The 20,638-nt window shown below is 48.1% G+C and overlaps 2 protein-coding genes and 1 non-coding gene across 4 annotated transcripts in view; 1 reads left to right on the top strand and 2 right to left on the bottom strand.

Moving 5' to 3' along the window:
- Nucleotides 1-11,192, bottom strand: part of MECR (mitochondrial trans-2-enoyl-CoA reductase) — a 35,868-nt gene extending 24,676 nt beyond the window's left edge. The window contains exon 1 of one of the 2 annotated variants that reach the window (XM_052663213.1): nt 11,007-11,192. In XM_052663213.1, coding sequence (XP_052519173.1) covers nt 11,007-11,182 — 176 coding nt within the window. In that variant the 5' untranslated portion in view covers nt 11,183-11,192. Of the gene's footprint in view, nt 1-10,961 lie in introns of both variants that reach the window. The other variant, XM_052663223.1, reaches the window with a different exon arrangement.
- LOC128044006 (U6 spliceosomal RNA) lies at nt 9,668-9,771 on the bottom strand. The gene has a single exon (XR_008199000.1). It is a non-coding gene; the product is annotated as a U6 spliceosomal RNA (small nuclear RNA).
- Nucleotides 11,193-19,158: 7,966 nt separating the features above from the next.
- PTPRU (protein tyrosine phosphatase receptor type U) overlaps nt 19,159-20,638 on the top strand; it is an 86,604-nt gene continuing 85,124 nt past the window's right edge. The window contains exon 1 of the mRNA XM_052635977.1: nt 19,159-19,231. Within this exon, the coding sequence (XP_052491937.1) occupies nt 19,159-19,231 (73 nt within the window). The remainder of the gene's footprint in view (nt 19,232-20,638) is intronic.

The raw sequence follows: 20,638 nt of genomic DNA, 5'->3' as shown, positions 1-20,638 counted from the left end.
AGAGTCTGTGCACTCAAGCTACTTAAATACATTTTTTTCCTGCACATTTTCTACCTGTTCCTCCCTCAGCCCAGGATTCTTTTTTCCACAGCTTCTTTGCGAAGTGAGAAATTCAACTCACCCTTTAAGACCTGGATGAAATTTTACTTCCTTCAAGGCATCTTTGACCCTCTTCTTAGGCTCAGCAGCAATAAAAATCACTTGCTGCACTCTGAGGGCCCCCATTACATGGACGGTGTGACCGTCTCTACCATTTAAGACCGTCTTACACAAGGTCATTGCTTTCTACTTTACGAAGTTTTTTCAAGCATTTTCTTTAACCCATCACAACAAGGCATAAGTTCACATTCCTTTTCCAACTTCTGGGGCTAGACATCCTCCAGAGCTCAGGCTCCTGTGTTATCTGCAACCCGCCCTGGGGGATGGGCAGCACTCCCAACAGACATTGTTTCTGCAGCAAAATGTAGGAATACGCACATGAAGTGGATCAAATAGTGGCTATATAAAAACTTCACTTTAGATCAGCTTTTGCCTCCAAAAGAGTTATGAAAACAAAACAAAACAAAACTGTTGATTTTCAGAACTTTCTGAATTTTGGAGTGCAGATATGAATTTGGATTCGAATCCAAGTCTTTTAGACTCAGTTCAGGGTTCTTTTCACTTATCACTGAGTTTTACAGTCAGAATATATGTTGTCTCCTTATTCGACTGTGAGCTCATGGGGGGCACTGCTTAACTAAGCTCATGCAGTGTTTAGCAGTGTCTGGGACCAAAACAGTGGTTGAGAATGCTTCTTAAAGAAATAATCTTATTTTCCTCTTAAGTGAGAAAATGTAGTGTAAAGGTAACAGACATTTAGGGAATCATGGGCAGAGCTCACAGCACAGGGACTTAGCTATTAAAGGGGTATTTACTCTTTTTAGTCCTGGGCTGTTCGGGAAAATACTGGTGTAGGATGGGTACAAATAAAAATGGATATTATCCTTAAGGGAGTTCAATCTAAGCAAAAACCCACACCTCTTTTCCTCAAGGGAAAGTGCAGATCAAATCTGTACTGAGACTGTAATTCTTAAAAATCTAGATGACCATAGATAAGAATATAAGTAGATCTCATAAAGAAGGCTGACCATTGAAGAATTGATGCTTTTGAACTGTGGTGCTGGAGAAGATTTTTGAGAGTCTCTTGGACAGCAAGGAGATCAAACCAATCAATCCTAAGGAAAATCAATCCTGAATATTCACTGAAGGACTGATGCTGAAGCTCCAAAACTTGGGTGAAAAGCTGACTCACTGGAAAAGACCCAGATGCTGGGAAAGTTTGGGGGCAGGAAGAGAAGGGGGGCAGCAGACGACGAGATGATCAGATGGCATCACCGACTCGATGGACATGAGTCTGAACAAACTCTGGGAAATAGTGAAGGACAGGGAAGCCTGGTGTGCTGCTGCAGTCCCCGGGGTCACAAAGAATCGGACACGACTTAGCCACTGAACAACAACAAGATCTCAGTTCCTAGATGAAGGGTAGAACATGGATATGGAGTTAAAGAGGCAGTTCTGGGTGTGAATCCCACCTTGGTTATTGACTGGCTAGCTGAACCTTCCTGGAGAAGGAAATGGCAGCCCACTCCAGTATTCGTGCCTGGAGAATCCCAGGGACGGGAAACTGGTGGGCTGCCATCTATGGGGTTGCACAGAGTCGGACATGACTGACGTGACTTAGCAGCAGCAGCAGCTGAACCTCACAGTAGTCTTCTGTGGAATGGGAGCACACTAGAAGTCAGCTCACAGATTAGATGAGTTGCAGACAGAAAGCACTTGCTAGAGTATCTGATATACAGCAGAGGCCAACAAATGGCAGCTGTTGCCAGCTGTGGGAACATCCAAGGAAATCTTTGAAAAAGCTGGCTATATACGTCTGGAAAAAAAATCACCGAATCACTCAAAGGAAGAAGGCAACTTTTTGGAAAATCTGAGTAAATTTAATTCAACAAATATTTAGTGATGATCCTACTAAGTGCCAGGTACTGTGTCAAGGGTTTAAAGATGAAAAAAAAAAAAAAAAAGTATCTCCTGCCCAGGAGTTTGATGGCGTGGGGACTCAACGTTTGAAAACACTGGGACTGGCTGGAGGGAGAGCAAAGGGTTAGCAAAGGGACTTTGGAAGGTGTGACACGTTAGCAGGAACTTCAAGGATAAACAAAAGTTTATGGGGTGGACTGAAAGAAATATTCCTGCCAGTAGGAATGGCAGAGAGTCTAACCTGACTGTGGGCCAGGCCCAGATGCAGTCTGGACTGCAGCTGTGGGAATGGAGAGAAGAATTTGATAACCTGGAATCCCTTTAATAAGAAATGGCATTGATGTCATTGGGTGACTGATTCCACAGAGTGGCTGAGGATCTTTCAGGGCTCCCAGACTTCTGGTTTGGGCAACCGGATGTTGAGATAGGGGGAAGGAAGAGTGGCTTGGAGTGGGGAGGAAGGTGTTACATCTGCAGCCTGAAGCAGGTGGCCAGAAGTGTGCTGTGGAGAAGAGGTACTCTGTGCTGGCTGTCTGGGGCTGGGAGGCAGCTGTGTGTATGTGGAACCTAGGGTAGTAGGTAAACTTATTCTGGGTGATCTGTCTGGACAGTTAAACTACAATGTTAACAGCTTCTTGAGCTCCAGATACTGTGCTTATTAGCTTTATATACAAGACAATGTTTAGTCCTCAAAATATCTGGACAGTGTTTTATCATCCCAATTTTCAATGGGAACTGCAAGTCAGAGAAGTTAGGTAAAAACATGCCCAAGGTTTAACAGTAAGTGGCAAGACTTGATTTTAAGCTTGACCCCAAAGCTCAGACTGTCCAACGCTAAGCCGGTACTCCCTACACTGTGGGTGTGGAATCTTCGTCCTGGGAGATACTATGAGGTATTCCTTGGGGCACAATACTTTTGGGCAACGCTGCTTACTAAACTCCCTTTATAAGATTCAGACTGAACATTAGAGTCACGAAGGCTCTGAAAAGTCCTCCTGGGAAGAAACCCACATGGCTTTGCGTCCTCCTGTGTTCCAGGGTTAGCTTGGATGGGAACTCTACCCTCACAGCACACAGGGGAACCATCTGCCTCCAAATGGCAATTTAAAAAGCGCTGCAACCCACTCCCAGTTCTCTTCTTTGTCTTGTGGGAGCCTAGCTGTGCGGCAGGAGGGGCAGGGCGAGGGGCAGGAGATGGAAAGTTGAAGCTGCAAACACAGGTGGCTGAGGGCGGGGACGGGCCTGCCACAGGCTGCTCACCCAGGGGGCAGGCGGGGGTTGGGGGAGAGCTGTGTTGGTCCAGCTGCCGCGCACCGGGGAGACCAGCCCCAGCCTGCTCCACGGAATGCCATCAATGCCAGACACTGCTGTTCCTGCAGACAGTTCTAACTGCGTCGTCAAGGACACCGCTCTGCAGAGACAGGAAGGAAAACCGGGCTGGGTCTAAATTCCAGGAGTTGAACCTTGAGTGTAATGATAGCAATTTCTTCCTTGTTTTTCATCTTTCAACTCACCAAAGGAGCGGGTGGCTGTGTTATGAAGTGCAAGCGAGGCACCCAAACACAGCCTGGCTGGATCTCAAGTCACTTTCCCAAGACTGTTCAGTGCCGTCCCCCGTGAGCGTGATGGCGCCACGCAACTCAGAGCGCTGCCTCTGCCTTCACTTGACAGATCCCAGACGGGATAAGGTCACAATGGCTCCTTTGAGGCCAAGGCTGTACACCTGTGATGCCATATGAACTACAAGGGAAACAAAAGCAGGCAGAAGAAAGAGCCTTTAGAGAGGCGGGGAAAAGAGGCCAGTACTCCGGGGACTGGCTCGCTTATGCTGGCTGTGTTGGATGGGCACCAGCCAGCTCTGTTAAGATATCTTTCCCGCCTTCTGCATTTAATTAGCAACCATTTGTCCTTATCCTGCATCTTCCACTCCATCACCTCAAAGTGCTTTGCAGGAAGAGCTGTCCTGGGTCAGGGAGACTTTCTCCTCTGCTCGTCACAGAGAGCCAAGAACGTGCGCTCCATCACAGGGCGCTGGGTGAAGGTGACTGATGTCTTCTGTGGCTCTCCCGGGTCCATCGCCAATCCCCATAGTCACACGTGTGCCACCTTCTGTGATTTAGTAAAGTGCTAGGCATTCTGGGTACACTGTTGTGGGATTTGATTTTACCATTAATAAGCAGGGCACAGTTGGGCCACCGTGGAGGAATGAAGTTCTCCAGCTTGCCCCCCAGCAGGAGATGCCGGTGGCTGCAATTGGTGGGGTTCGGATGGAGTCCTGGGCTCTCAGGGAAGGCGCCTTTCAGGGGGCAAAGTTCACCATGTTCCACGGTGTGCGGGCACTCCCGCCTGCCTCCCTGTGCCTCTTCTGGTGATCTCACCTCAGAGTCCTCTGGTCCTCCCACCGTTCAGGGCTTTTCTTCTGAAGAACAATCACTTTGAATGGAAGGGAATCAAAGACTGAGGGCAGCTTCTGGAAGGTTCTACTCAGGACTGACAAAGAAACCCTCTCTCTATCCTCTCAAACTCCTTCTTTCCCTCCCCTAAGGTTACCAGATAGCTTGCAGGCCTCCAATATTCCACACCTGCTAACATCAGGAAATCTGCCTGAAGGAAGCTGCAGAGGGTCTGCTGCTTAGTTCGATGAGGGCTAATATCAGTAACCTCAGATACGCAGATGACACCAACCCTTACAGCAGAAAGTGAAGAGGAACTAAAGAGCCTCCTGATGAAGGTGAAAGAGGAGAGTGAAAAAGCTGGCTTAAAGATCAACATTCCAAAAACGAAGATCACGGCATCCAGTCCCATCGCTTCATGGCAAACAATGGGGAAGTGGGAGAGACTTTTTCTTGGGCTCCAAGATTACTGTGGACAATGACTGCAGCCATGAAATTAAAAGATGCTTGCTCCTTGGAAGAAAAGCTATCACCAAGCTAGACAGTGTATTAAAAAGCAGAGACATTACCGACAAAGGTCCATCTAGTCAAAGCTATGGTTTTTCCAGTAGTCATGTATGGATGTGAGAGCTGGACCATAAAGAAGGCTGAGTGCCAAAGAATTAATGCTTTCAAACTGTGGTGTTGGAAAAGACTCTTGAGAGTCCCTCGGACAGCAAGGAGATCAAACCAGTCAATCCTAAAGGAAATCAATCCTGAATATTCATTGGAAGGACTGATGCTGAAGCTCAAATACTTCGGCCACCTGATGCGAAAAGCCGATTCACTGAAAAAGACCCTGATGCTGGGAAAGATTGAAGGCAGGAGGAGAGGGGGCAACAGAGGATGAGATGGTTGGATGGCATCACCGACTCAATGGACATGAGTCTGAGCAGGCTCCAGGAGATGGTGAAGGACAGGGAAGCCTGGCGTGCTGCAGTCCATGGGGTCGCAAAGAATCGGACATGACTGAGTGACTGAAGAACAATTCTCTGTGTTGCCTCAGAGAGGAAGATGGGGCCACAGCCTGCAGCCGCTTTTGTCTCTTTGCTGGGTATGATGACAACACAGCCCCTGCCTGGTGGGCTGCTGACTTTGGTGGCAAAGGGGCCCCTTGGTGAAATCTTGTGCCCAGGATCCCTTATTTCAAGCCACACCCTTGCTCCCGGGACGGGTACCAGAGCAAATCCTGGTGAGCAGGCTGTCTGCTTCAGCTTCCCAGACTCGTCAGAACTGGACAATTGTTGAATCAGAGGACTCAAGGCTCATAATCATTTCCATGGATGCAGGATTACATTGAGAAGGATGCTGAGGCCTTGTCTTGTCTTGGCAGAAAAAAGTGTTGTTTGGGGAGAATGAGACAAAGAGGAGTGTACGTTTTAAGGTACATAGAAAAGGGAGCTATGAAGCTTTGTCACTGGCTTTGACACAGAAGACAAGGGTTGGGGGGGATGGCACTCATGCCTTTTTTTTTTGGGTCACATGGCACAGCATGTGGGTATCTTAGATCCCTGACCAGGAATCAAATCCACACCCCCTGCAGTGGAAGTTCAGTCTTAACCACTGGACCACCAGGGAAGTCCCATGAATGCCCATGTTTACTACAGCTGACCTTGGTCAATCCCTTTCTTTTATCAAAAAATAACTGGAAAAAAAAAAAAGGAATAGCACAGGGAACTATATTCAATACCCTGTAATAAACCACAATGGAAAAGAATATGAAAAAAAATATATATATATAACTGAATTACTTTGCTGTACACCAGAAACTAACATAACATTTTAAATCAACTATACTTCAATTAAAGAAACCAACCCAACCGTGCTCCCTCCCCCCAAGACAAAAGCAAAACAAGAACAACAAAACTGAAAAGAAGGGAGACTGGCCTGACATCCTCACTCTACCAGTGAGTGGCGAGGTTGGGACTAGTGCTCTCGTGAGTGGTCCCGGATGACACACCATGAGCCACAGATTAGCCTCCTGTTATCTCTGCTCTTGCTTCTCTAAAATGAAGACCCTTCCCACCATTCAGGCTGGGAGAGGCCTGGACCACACAGGAGCTGCTAGGAGAGGCCAGACAGGAAGAACTCGGCGCTCCCCAGGCCGCATCTAGGGACAGTTCCTTGGAGGTGTGCGGCCACCTTTGACTGTCAGAGGCAAGAGGGAGGAGATGGGGGTGGAAGGACTGGGCCCTAAACCTGGCTGCGCGGGGTGAAGTCCAGAGGGAAGGTAATGTAAAGTGCGTCACAGGATACGAAATCCAGCTGGGGTCTGAATCCTGTGACCAAGGCTCGTCCCTTCTGAGCCTCTTTCTGCAGATTCCTCCTTCAAGGACCACATATGAGCGCACTCAAGGCGTGTCATCAGTCAGACGCACCACATTTTCTCTCTCCTCTGGGCTTCTGCCCATGCAGGCTCCTCTATTTTCACTCCTTGTTTACGGCCCCAGATTGTCTGGGGGACTCAGCTGAGACCTTGTGTCTCCAGAGACAGCACTCTGACAGGGTGGGGTGTTCCCCTTCTGTGTGTCCATAGAGTCTATCACAGCACTTACCCCTGGACCATCTCTTGGACTGGAGTGTGAGCTCCTGGAGGGCAAAGTCTACGGATTATTCACCTCAGTACCCAGCACTTAGTAGGCCCTCAAAGAACAAATGCTGGCTCACATCGTAGGCGCACAGTGAGTTCTGTCCCCTCCGTCTTCACTCACGACCACAGTGAAGAGCTCCAGGAGACCAACAAACAAGCAAACAAATCCAAGTTCTTTCAACAGGGTGCCAAATGAGAATGCTAAATTTTTTTTCAAACTACTGTAATTCTGGTTTAAAAACCAAGTCACTTGCATAGAGCTTCAGTTTTAAACATTGACATCAACTGTAAAAATAGAAGAAATCCCCTGAGAGTAAACAGTGCCCTAGAGTGAGAACTCACTACCTACACAGCCTGGGAGCCCACCACCTGCTCCCCCTAATTCCATCTGGCTAAGACAGAATGGGTATTTGTCCAAAGGCTTCACAGCTTTATTTCATTCTGTGCTAGCAGCAGGCAGGTGAGAAAGCCATGATGACTACGATGCTGTTTTATGAAAGCTTCAAGATCCTGAAAAGGGGATGAGACAGAGAATAGCACTCCTACCATCTTCCCCAGGGATGGGGTGCGGAGCGGGGTGCTGCCCTTCCAATGAAGAGCAGAGACTTGGGGTCACCTGAATGACCAATAATTTCACCTTCTCTTCTGATCTTATTTCCAGCTTTATACTCCATCTCATGCTCAAAAAACATTTGAGATGACAGTCATTGTTTCTTCAGGTCTATGTCTATATCATGGGCTGTTAGTAAAGTGACATCCTAGTTGTGTGATCTTGGGCAAGTGACTTTTAAGTGTCTTGAGCCTCACTTCTCTTATCTGTAAAATGGTGATAGCAATGACCAAAACTGGGTTACTGTGATTTTAAAAATCCATAACATATGTGGGGAACTTAGCTCAGTTCCTGCCACTTAGTAGGTACACAGTAAATGAGAGCTGTCATTAGCACAAGATCCAGAGAATGGCAAGTTCTAAAAGGGGACTTGTAGGAAATAAAGGAAAGTGGACACTGGAGTTTCTGGGAATTATCTGATAGAGAATCCAGAACTCTGCACAAGGGGTGATGGTCGTGGGGACCTCTGAAATTTCTGGAATGTTTGTAATTCTCCCATATTTGTCATTTTCTCCCACAGTCTTATTTCATTTAGATCAGCAGTTTAATTCTTTACTTGAAAAAGACCCAAGTGCTTATTTAGGGGATTCATTTGGGGGTAAAAGAAAGAAACTTACTAAGAGACTAAAGGAAAAGGCCTTGGCAGAGAACAGCTGGAATGTTTGGGGGCAAGAGGAATAAAGAGAGGGACACTCAGAATGTTGACAGGAGAACAGGTCCCTGGAGGCCTCATTCTGAGGAGCTCTGCCCCTGACTCAGACCAGAGCAAACTCTTCCTCCCTGCTGTGCCCAGAACTCGGCCCACAGTGTAAGCATTACGAGTCACATCAGGTCGGGGAACACTCTGCTGGGACTCTGCTTAGACACCGTGACCCCACTCAGTGTAACCTGACACATGCAGTCACCGGGATGTTTAAAGGACACCTGACTCTGTGACAGTGTGGTTACCCTAAACCACCTGAGAGGACAACAGAGAGGAGAATCCCAGTCTCTGGCCTCAGTCCATGCTTAGGTCGCCTGAATCTGGGTCAGAAGGGAAGGCTGTCCTTTAGGGGCAGAGAGAATTACTGCCTGCCTCAGTCTGTACCCACAGGACAACGGTTTTCAACCCTGGCTGGGGCATCAGAGTTGCTTAGATGATGGAGACTTCCCTGGTGGTCCAGTGTTTGAAAATCCGCAGGGCAATACAGCGGATGTGGGTTTGATCCCTGGCTGGAGAACTAAGATCCTAGATGCCGTGGAGCAACTAAGAACATGCACTGCCAACTACTAAAGCCGCACGCACAAGAGCCCGCGTGGCACAACCAGAGTCAGTGTGCTGAAGTGAAAGATCTCGCATGACACAATGAAGATGCCACGTGCCACAACTAAGACCAAACACAGCCAGGTAAATAGTACAATGCTTCGTGGAAAGACTGTGCTTTGGACTTCTGGGAAATGATCAGGGTTCCACACAAGGAGATAAGAGAAGCTCTTTTTCCTAAGTGGTATCTGCAACCAGATCAGTCTGTTCTATAACAGCTTCCCTGGCTCTCCAAGGGGTGGGAATCTATCAGGAGGCAGCTGCGCTTGGCTGCCTAACCTTCCCATGCCTCTCTCAGGGTCCCTGAACATTGGAGACACCTGCCTCATCACCACAGAACTCAATAAAAGGTACACTTATTACAGAAACTAGATTCAGATTCAACTAACATTTTTGGAGCTCCTTTTCTGTGGCGGGCCCTGAAGCAGACACATAAAAACTGCAAGCCTGTGAGAGGCACTACCTCGTTCTCACTAGGGGTGTGTTCCTGGAAAAAGAGTGTTCATCAGAGCTTTACCAACTCATGACAGCAGTCCTCAGTGGATGTCTTCCCAACATGGTGATTTATCACCTATGATCAACATACAAACGGGTTTACTGACTGATGTATATTCTCAAAATTTCAATTGCTCTAATTGAGTGCATGACCATGCACTGATATCTGAGGCTTATCCTCTTCAGCTGTCAAAACATCTAGCTTGTATTTTTTAAGTAAAAATATGGAACACTTCACAAATTTGCATGTCACCCTTGTGCAGAGACCATGGTAATCTCTGTATCATTTCGATTTTAATATCTGAGCTGCTGAAGCCAGCACTCTAGCCTGAATTTGAATCATAAAAATAATTCCTTGTTTGTCTGTCATTTGGAAAGCAATCAAACCATTTGCTGGGAATCAAAGAGTTTTAAACAAGGGACTGCAAGAGAGTATGCAGGTACTTTTTGGTGAAGAGCATTCATTTTATTGAAGCTGATTAGCACTATGAGCTATAACTCCATTTTTAAATATGGTAAAACTGAAGCTCAGAGAATCTCAGTAACTTGTTAAACACACACAGCTAGGACAGGGAGGGCAAGGACTTGACCCCAGGTCTTCTCATTTCCAGATCCGTGCTTCTACCCTCGTACCACTAGTGGACCTCACTAGGTCTTCTGCATGGCTATAAGCACTTATGTGCAGATGTATAATTGTTGAAAATTCACATACTGTTTTTTTCAGCCACATGCAAAAATCATGGATTAAGATCCAACAGAATTTTAGGATATAATCACAAAAGTAATAAGGGCTCAGAGGGGCTGAGTGATTTGTCCAAGATCAAACAGCTACCAAGAGGCCAAGCCTGTATTTGATCTTAGGTCTTTATGGCTCCAAAACAGGAGCTCTTTTTAACTAGCTAAAGGCACACACACAGTGTACTGGAGAGGAAATCACATGAGACAGGATTCAGGAGCCAAGAATTCCTCTGTTCCAATTTTTATTAGCTAAATCACTTTGGACAAGTCACTTGCCTTCTGCAAACTGGAAGCAATGATCTCTGATCTACTTCACTATGAGAAGTGAAGATCCAAATGGATAAAAAAGTATTCTGAAAATTCCTTCCATAAAACAATAGAGCATAGGAATTCACGTAGGCCAGTCAGACAGCTGTGGGTTCAAAAATTCTGACTCTGCCACTTACTGGCTTGTGTGATCTTGGACAAGTGATTTTACTTCTCATGTCTCCATTTTCTCATCTGCAAAATGGGGCTAAATCAAGTATCCGCACCAAAGGGTTGTTGTGACGATTAAATGAGAGCATCCATTTATATACAGATTGGCCCACAGAGTACAGGATCAGCGAACGTCAGCCACTGTCACCGTAACTGTGCCTGCCAGGTTTTCAACTTCCTCAAGCACGGACTTTCTGAGCTACCACACCTGGACAACAGTTTCCTATTATCCTCCTCTGGCCTTGACCCTCCTTCCCTTTCTAGTCTTCCTTCCCCAAAGCGCATCTTAATACCCACCTGCCAACCCCAGTCCCCTTCCCCTATTTCGGCGCCGTGTCTTACTCGACGACCTTGGCTGGGTCCCCGTGGTGTCCATAGACCAGCGCCCGGACCCGGGAAGGCTCGGCAGAGGCAGAGAAGGAGGCGGAGGCAGGCCGTCGCCGGCGGGGCTCTGGGAGCAGCCTCTGCCCCAGCTGGGCCGGGGCTCGAGCCCTGCAGAGCGCCCCGCAAACCCACATGTTCCGTCCAGTCAACTCAGAGCCAGACGCTGCGAGATACGTCATCTTCCAGCGACCGCTCGCCTGCACCCGGCCCCGCCTCCCGGGTGACCACGCCCCTCGCTCCCTTTAAAGGGCTGTCGCGGTCCTCCGGATCTGGCGCTGGCGCTAGATGAAACTCCCTGGGAAACCAGGAGTAGTCGGCGGAGGGAGTTAGGGGCGTCTCGGGGGCTCTGAGCCTCCCAGGGTTGAACTCCTAACAATGAACGTTAGAAAGTGGCTTAAAGCTGGGACTGGCTTAAAGTCTGCAATTGATGTTTGATTTGGGGGAAGACAATTTCCCCTCCCCTGGCCTCAGTTTCTCCTCACAGTGAACATAGCGCTCACTGTGTTCAAATGAGGCGTTATTTCATTTAATCCCAGCTGTCTTCTAACAGCGTTGGGTGGCAAACCTTACTTCCCTACACTAAGTAGAGTAGATGTAAGTAGATGTGGAGGTACGAGTACTGGGTTTGGAGTTAGATGACAGGTTCAAATCCTAGACCTGCCGCTTGTTAGCTTGGCCACCTCGGGCCAACGATTGAAACTGTGAGACAGCTTTCTCATTCCTTGTTGTTGTTCTGTCACTCAGTCCTGTCCAACTCTTCGCGACCCCATGGACTCCAGCACACCAGGCTTCCCTGTCCTTCACTATTTCCTGGAGTTTGTTCAAACTCATGTCCATGGAGTCAATGATGCCATCTGATCATCTCATCCTCTGTTGTCCCCTTCTCCTCCTGCCCTCACTCTTTCCTAGCATCAGGGTCTTTTCCAGTGAGTGCCACCTCTTCGCATCAGGTGGCCAAAGTATTGGAGCTCCAGCTTCAGCATCAGTCCTTCCAGTCAATATTTAGGATTGATTTCCTTTAGGATTGACTGTTTTGATCTCCTTGCTGTTCAAGGGACTCTAAAAAGTCTTCTCCAGCACCACAGTTTGAAAACATTTGTTCTTCAGTGCTCAGCCTTCTTTATGGTCCAGCTCTCACATCTGTACATGACTACTTGAAAAACCATAGCTTTGACTAAAGCAGACCTTTGTGGAAATGTGGTGTAAAGAGGTGTAACCCAAGAATGATGCTTATCACATTATTTGTGGAAGGAAGCACAAGCATAACTAAAACCTGAGTTAAATATTAGGGCATGACAGAGGGCACTTCTGGAGTCTGAAGGAGAGAGGTGTTTTGGGACTGAGGTGGGGGTGGGGGCTCTTGGAGGAGGTGGTGTTGGAGACAGTCCTGTGACTCAAAGTCTTCAATATGTATGAAAACCACCTGAAGTCCCATCTCAGACCTGAATTAGAATCTTGGGGAGGGATCCAGGAAACTACATTTTTAATATATTTTTTAAAATTTTAACTTAATTTTCATATAAGTTCAGATCTGTAAAATAATCACATTCTCTCTATACCTTCATCTAGATTCCCCAGAAATTAACATCATGTGTATGGATGTGAGAGTTGGACTGTGAAGAAGGCTGAGTGCTGAAGAATTGATGCTTTTGAACTGTGGTGTTGGAGAAGACTCCTGAGAGTCCCTTGGACTGCAAGGAGATCCAACCAGTCCATTCTGAAGGAGATCAGCCCTGGGATTTCTTTGGAAGGAATGATGCTGAAGCTGAAACTCCAGTACTTTGGCCACCTCATGCGAAGAGTTGACTCATTGGAGAAGACTCTGATGCTGGGAGGGATTGGGGGCAGGAGGAGAAGGGGACGACAGAGGATGAGATGGCTGGATGGCATCACTGACTCGATGGATGTGAGTCTGAGTGAACTCCGGGAGATGGTGATGGACAGGGAGGCCTGGTGTGCTTCAGTTCATGGGGTTGCAAAGAGTCGGACACGACTGAGCGACTGAACTGAACTGATAACATGTGTAACAAAATGATCAAAATAAAGAAATTAACAAGTCTGCACAATCACCAAATTTTATTCACATTTTAATCAGTTATCCCTTGAATATAATTTTTCTTCTTCAGGACCCAATTCATGATCACGTGTTACGTTTAGTTGCCATAATTCTTCAGGAATCTACATTTCCTTTTTTTTTCTTTTGAATCTACATTTCTTACAAGCAGCTCTCAAGAATTTTCTGATGCAGGTGGCCTGGGGAACAAACTTGAGAAACACTGAACCAAGGCTTAAAAGGATAAGGAAGAATTCCTTTCATTGGGTTTTATTGACCTCAAAGTTGCCAATTTAGAGCCTTTCCTCTGAGGAAGAAAAGAAAGTGTCAGGTCAAAGGGCACACATGCTGCATTCTGGCAAACCTGGCTTTGAGTCCTGGCTCTGCCACTGTTTGGCCATTTGATTTTGGACAAGCCACCTGGTCTCCCTGTGTCTCCATTTCCTTATCCTTAAAATGAAGGAAATACTGGTATCTGATTCAAGGTGATTGTGAGCTATTATTCACTTGAAGCATTTAACACAATGTTTGGCATGAAAGCATTTGATAACTGTTATCGGGGGTTATTGTAAAGATTAAATGAGAAATATCATCTGTAAAACACCCAGACTGGCTTACAGTACATCTCAGAAGTGTTTGTACTTTAAACAAAGTTATTTATTTATTTATTCACTTTTGGCCGCGTAGGATCTCTGTTGCTGCGCTCGGGCTTTCTCCAGTCGTGGTGAGCAGGGGTTGCTTTTGTTGCACTGCTTGGGCTTCCCATTGCAGTGGCTTCTTTTGATGTGGAGCCCAGGCTTCAGTAGTTGCGGTTCGTGTGCTCAATAGTTGTGGTACACAGGCTTGGTTGCTTCACCACATGAGGAATCTTCCGGGGCCAGGGATTGAACCTCTGTCCCCTGCACTGGCAGGCGGATTCTTAACCACTGTACTACCAGAGAAGCCCCTACTTATTTTTATTATTAGAGAAAATTAGTGTTCCAAGGAAGACCAAGTCTTCCTCCCAGTACACACACACTTCCCCTCCACACACACCCAGTCTTGCCTATCTTTTATTTTCACAGTGACACACAGTTCTATTTCTGTTGGAAGACTCCCTAGGTGACATTGAGCTATTGATTTTATCTTCTTTATGAAACTGGTTCCTCTGAATTCCCTGGGCAGCTCATCCAGAAAGCCTGGAGAGTCACCCAGCCTCAGCCAGCCTGTCTTCCTCTTTGGGGGCTGGATGTGGTCCCCTGGGCATCATGATAGCTCTCATTTTTGGCCCAGGACATCAGCTCTTGTTTGAACTGTGTCAATAATCTTCTTCCTAACTGAAATTCTCTCCCTTCTTTCTCTCTCCATTTCCTTCTTTCTTAGGCCTCCAGAATTACTTTCTTTTTTCTAAGAGAAAGACCAGATTTTGTTGATCCCTTGCTTAAAATCCTTCCATGATTATTCAATACTCAGGGAGAACCAGAAGCTACAGTTCTTTGTATTAGAAAACTCTGAACTATTGATATATTAAACTTAAACTTGTAAACAAAACTATGGTTCTATGCTAATTTTATCATTCTCTCACACTACTGACATGTTTTAAAATCTTCAGAAAAATAGATGGAGGGAAAACACCTTAAAATAACAACATCAAATTTCTACTCATTGTAATTAATCTATTTTCTAATTGCAAATTAGAAAAACATGACTGGGACTTCCCTGGTGGTCCAGTGGCTAAGACTCTGCACTCCCAATGTGGTGGGCCTGGGTTCAATCTCTGGTCAGGCACAGCTAAGAATTTGAGTGCTGCAATGAAAAGATCCCCCATGAAAACAAATAAATAAGTATTAGAAAAAAAGAGAAAAACATGACTGTGGTTTTAATTCACCCGTAGGATCCCTCAGCTTGACTTGAGGAACATTCGGGCTTCTTCAGGAGCACCATTTGAGAACCACTGATTGAGGGGACCAGATCCAATTGTCCTGGTCTTACATTCGAGACCCTTTGTCCCTCAGCTTCCGCACTGTCTTTGTTTTCTGCTGCTGGACCATGCAGAGACTACGACGCAACCATACCTGACACTGACCTTTCCCAGTACTTCCATGTCTCGTGCCTTTATTCAGGTTGTTCCTTCTGCCTGAAATGCCCTTTTCTGCATTGCCTATCTAGGAAACTCCAGGTTCAGGTATCACCTCTTTGATGTTGTTTCCCAAACCCCCAGGCTGAGTCAAGCCCTGGTGCCTTTGTGTTTTCTTTGGGCTGGTGTTATGACCTTTAGGACACAGTCTCTTACTTATTTATGTGCCCATTTCCCCCTCCAGGCAAGAGTAGGGCCACATTTAGTGCATCTCCATGACACCAGCACCCAATATGGGGCCTGGCACAGGGCAGGTGTCATGAATATTCCATGAGTTGAAAGTAATTGAATTTCCTCGTGGCCTGAGCCTGTCGGTGGTACCATCTCCTTTTCCCTAGATTTGGGCTGGTCACTGCAGGCCAAGACTTTCCGTTTCCCTTCCTTCTTCTCTCAAGGATTAGAGAAGCCTATGGTCTTCTTCAAGTGGAGCAGAATGTTCTCTTTTCATCTGTCCATCTGTTACTTGTGTCCTTTTCTCCTTCCAGCTCAGTCTCTGCCCATAGTCTTCCTCTGCACAAAGAGGGCTGTGGAATCAGTCTGATCTAGGTCTGAGCTCTGGACCCACCATTATTAGCTGTGTGACCTTGGGCAAGTGTCTTATGCTTTCTGAGACACCCAAAAAACTTTTCTGCTTTTCTCAGTTTCCACATCCCCCCAAAATGGGACCAGCAGTAAACTCCTGCCATGGGGCTTCTGCAACAGTCCTCTGCAAAAGGCAGCATCCCCGGTTGCTTCTTCTTTTTCATCAGATTTTTCTCCTTGAGTTTGCTTTTCTGGATGGTCCTTTCTGTCTTTTCTCTGTGTGTTTGCTGTTAGTCTCTCCCGGGAAGAAGTAAGCTTTACGAAGGCAAGAACCATGTCTGCATTTGTTCATCCATTCAATATTTCTTGAGTGCTGAATACAGGCCAGATACCAAGCAGTGGGATATAAGACAGAGTCCTCGCCCTTAGGGAGCTCGTGTTCTAAAGCTGCAGACATGCAATGAATATGCCATAAGAGTAGGCGCTCCATTTAAAACAGCAACAATCCCCTCTCCCCTACAGTTTCTCTCCATTTCTTTCTTTTATTTATCTACTGATGGCTCTGCTGGGTCTTCGCTGATGCACGTGTGCTTTCTCTGGTTGCCGTGACTGGGGGCTCGCTCTTCACTGTGGTGTGCTGGCTTCTGATCGCAGAGGCTTCTCTTGTTGCAGAGCACAGGCCCTAGGTGCTTGGTCTACAGCAGCTGCGGCATGCAGTCTCAGCAGTTGTGGCGCGCATATTTAGTTGCTCCTGGGCATGCGGAATTTTTCTGGACTAGGGAATGAACCCATGTCTCTTGTATTGGCAGGTGGATTCTTAATCACTGGACCACCAGGGAGGTCCCATCTCCCCCATTTCTACAGTATACTACTGTCTCACACACCAGAGAATTTGCTTTTTTTTTTTTTTGGTTGTATATTGTTCTTGTCTTCCCATTGGAATATAAGCTCCATGAGGGTAGGGATTTTTATCTGTCTTATATCTTCAATTTGGCTTAGAGCAACTGTTGAACAGAAAAATTGGTATCTAGTGTTTGTTGATTTGCTCCATACGGAGACAGGCCTCAGTTTCTATTCATTTCAAGCCAGATGTCTTTGATTCAAGTCTCGGAGCTGCTGCTTACTACACATAATCTCGGAAAAGTCACTTTCTCTCTCTGTACCTTAATTTTCTCAACTATGTCATGGGAAAAATAGTGGTAGGGATTAAATGAATCCATACAGGTGAAACACATAGAAGGCACCTGGTCTTATGCAGAAATGGACAACTAGTTTGTAGTCATTGTACAAGGGTTTATACTGGGCAGAGGCCCAGATGGACTTAACCTGTGTAGCCCGGAGATAGACTAGAATCAATGAGAGTCAGTGAGGGGGGTAGATTTCATGGCATGAAGAGAAAGAACTTTTTAAAAGCCAGCCAGCATAGCAAGGAGAAATAGCTGAATCCATTATTACAGCTGGAGACTTCAACAGCTCTCTCTCAGAAATAAACATGTCCAGCAGGCAGAAACTCAGGGAGGACATAATTAAACTCCACAACACCATCAATCAACTAAAGATAAAGGTCATCTAAAAACTACTTCAGGGACTTTCCTGATGGTCTGGGGGCTAAGACTCTGAGTTCCCAGTGCAGGTGGCCAGGGTTTGGTCTCTGGTCAGGGAACTAGATCCCACATGCCGCAACTAAATAAATAAAGACTACTTCATCCAACAACAGCAGAGCACAAAACCCTCCCAAGATCACATGGATTTTTACCAAGATAGACTGGACCATAAAACACAACTTAATAAATTTGAAAGAAAAGAATCATACAGTGATTGCTCTTAGATCATAGCGGAATTAAACTAGAAATAATAACAGAGAGTTGAAAAATCCCCAAATCCTTGGAGATTAAATAATGTACTTCTAAATAACACATGGGTCAAAGAAATCTCAAGAGGAATTTAAATTTTTTGACATATTTATAAGTGAAAACTAAATGAAAATGAAAACACAGCTTATCAAAATTTGTGGGATGCTGGGTAAGCAGTGCATAGAGGGAAATTTATAGCACTGAATGCATATGTGAGAAAAGGAAAAAGATATGCAATTAATCATCTAAACTTCTGCCTTAAGAAACTAGAAAAAGAAGAGCAAATAGAATGCCAGGGAAGCAGGAAAATGATAAAAATTAGAGCTGAAATCAGTGAAATGAAAACCAGGAAATCAATGGAGAAAAATCAACCAAACCCAAAGCTGCTTCTTTGAAAAGATTAATAAATCAATAAGTCTCTAGCCAGACTAGGAAAAGAAGAGAAAGGACACAGATTACTAATATCAGAAATGAAAGGGGGGACATCACTACAGATCCCATGGACATTAAAAGGGTGATAAAGGCCAACAAAAGTCCATCTAGTCAAAGCATGGTTTTTCCAGTGGTCATGTATGGATGTGAGAGTTGGACTATAAAGAAAGCTGAGCGCTGAAGAATTGATGCTTTTGAAATGTGGTGTTGGAGAAGACTCTTAAGAGTCTCTTGGACTGCAAGGAGATCCAACAAGTCCGTCCTAAAGGAAATCAGTCCTAAATATTCATTGGAAGGACTGATGCTGAAGATGAAACTCCAATACTTTGGCCACCTGATACGAACAACTGACTCATTTGAGAAGACCCTGATGCTGGGAAAGATCGAAGGGAGGAGGAGAAGGGGACAACAGAGGATGAAATGGTTGGATGGCATCACCGATTCAATGGACACAAGTTTGAGTAAACTCCGGGAGTTGGTGATGGACAGGGAGGCCTGGTGTGCTGCAGTCCATGGGGTTGCAAAGAGCTGGACACGACTAAGCGACTGAACTGAACTGAACTGAAAGGAATACTACGAACAACTCCAAAAGCTAGCGTTTCCAAGACCCCATCACCTGCCGTTGGTAGGTAATGAGCTCCTTGTCCTTGGAGATAAATGTGGATGTGCACTGAAAGGGATCAAGGTAGAGGGGATTCAAGCATTGGGTAGGACCGAGAGGCTCTGTGTCCCTGGGTCTCTGTCCCGGAGAGTTGTGTGCAAGCTAGGCGCGAGCAATGAGCAGAGGAGTGGATCTGCTCACCTAAGCAGGTCGGTGAGGCGGCTGGGAATCCAGGCCCAGCCCGGGACCGCCAGGCAGGGGTCCGGGAGTGGGGGCGGGGAGCGTCAGGGCCGCGGGCGACCGGACTGGGCAGGGGAGCGCGCGGCTGCCAGTAGGGGGCGCCTCGAGACCGAGGAACGCGCGGCCGAGCCTGACGTCAGCGCCCCGCTTGCTTGGGCTCCCGCTCTGGACTCGGCGCCAGTCCCGCTCGGCGCCGCGCCGCTTCGCTCCGGCTCTGGCTCGCCTCGGGCTCGGCTCGGGCTCCGGCGGCTGCGCCCCCCCGCGCCGGGCCCCGGGGCAGGCGGCGGCGCACCATGGCCCGCGCCCAGGCTCTTGTCCTGGCGCTCACCTTCCAGCTCTGCGCACCCGAGACCGAGACTCCGGCAGGTAAGCGCGCGTCGGTCGGACCCAGTTTGCCCCGCCGAGCCTCGGCGCCGGTGGCGTATCTCGAAAGAAAGTGGGAGTGTTGGATGACCGGACGTGGCGAGCTTGCTCCCGGTGTGTCTTGAGTGTTGGATGTACGATCGTGTGTTCAGGGGGTTGTGTGCCTGCGAATGTGTCTGAGGGATGTGCAAGAAAAGGTGCTGTGTGTGTTGTGTGTCCACGAGTATGTTGGGGTGAATGTTGTGTGCATAAAGGCATGGGGTGTGCGCCGAGTGTCGTGTCTGCCTCTGTGTAGTGTGTGTGTGGGGCCAAGTAGGAGTGTATGTCTGTTGTGTGTCCATCTGAGTTCGGTTGTGTGGCAGGAGTTGCCTCTGCTGATGTGTTGCATTTTTGGGCATTTGTGTGTGCCCTAGCCTGGAGTGTTGTTTGTTGTGTGTCCGAGAATGGCTTGTGTTTTTTTGTTCTGCGTGTGGCGAAGAGTGCTCTGTGGATTCTGCCCGCGTGGGGAGCAGAGGACGCGTGTGCGATGTGTGTGCTTGTGAGATCCGTGTACGTGTGTGAAGGCGTGGGAACGGGTCCGGAACGAGTGTGTCCGCGCGCGGTGTGCGCGATGTGTACGTGTGTCTGGGGCCGGCGGTGTGCTCCGCCGGGGGCTGCGTGGGTCTCAGTGAATGCCGAGTGTGCCGGGAATGCGTGTGTAGGAGCGTGTCTGGAGCGGATGTGAGTGTGTTCGTGCAAGCTGGCTGCGTGTCCAGGAATGTTGCGAGTGTGGTCCTCGCCTGGGCCACGGCTTGAGTGTGTGCCCCGGGCCGGGGCCGCCCGAGGGGGCGGTGCAGGTCGTGTTGTGTGTGTGTCCCTCGGGTGTGCGCGTGGGGCGCGCGGGCCCCGGAACAAGTTGTCCTGGCGGCGCCCGTTGCCTCCCCGGTCGGGCCGGGCCTGAGGCTTGGCAGCGAGGGATGGGGGCCCGGCGGCCGCCGACTCCGACATGTCGGGCTGTTTGTTGTTTCGCAAGTTCAGCGCGGCGTTGGCTGGTGGCGGATCCGAGACGGCGCCGGGTCTGCGGGGCGCCGGGGCCGGGGCCCGGAGGGCCCAGCGCGGGGTGGGGGCGGCCGCGGGGGGCTGCGGGGCGCGCCGGGGCCGGCTGGAGGGGAGGGCCGTGCGGCCAGGCGATCGTGCGGGGACCGGGCCGCGGCTGCACCCAGGCGGCGGGGTGGGGTGGGGGTGCGTCCGGGTGGGCTGGGCCTGGCTCTGGGCGGCCGGACGGCGCCCCCTCCGGTTGAGCGCTGGAGGCGCCGCGGACGCCGGGGTCTCCTGGGACAACCCCCCCTTCGTCGACTCCTCAACTTTGTACGGCCTCCGGGCTGGCGGGGGTGTGAGTGTACGCGTGTGAGCGTGTATCTCGGTGCTTCT

Source organism: Budorcas taxicolor, chromosome 2 (genome assembly GCF_023091745.1).
Source record: "Budorcas taxicolor isolate Tak-1 chromosome 2, Takin1.1, whole genome shotgun sequence".
In the NCBI taxonomy this organism is placed as follows: Eukaryota; Metazoa; Chordata; class Mammalia; order Artiodactyla; family Bovidae; genus Budorcas; species Budorcas taxicolor.
The sequence above is the reverse complement of the archived record's forward strand: the minus strand, read 5'-3'. Positions and strand labels throughout refer to the sequence as shown.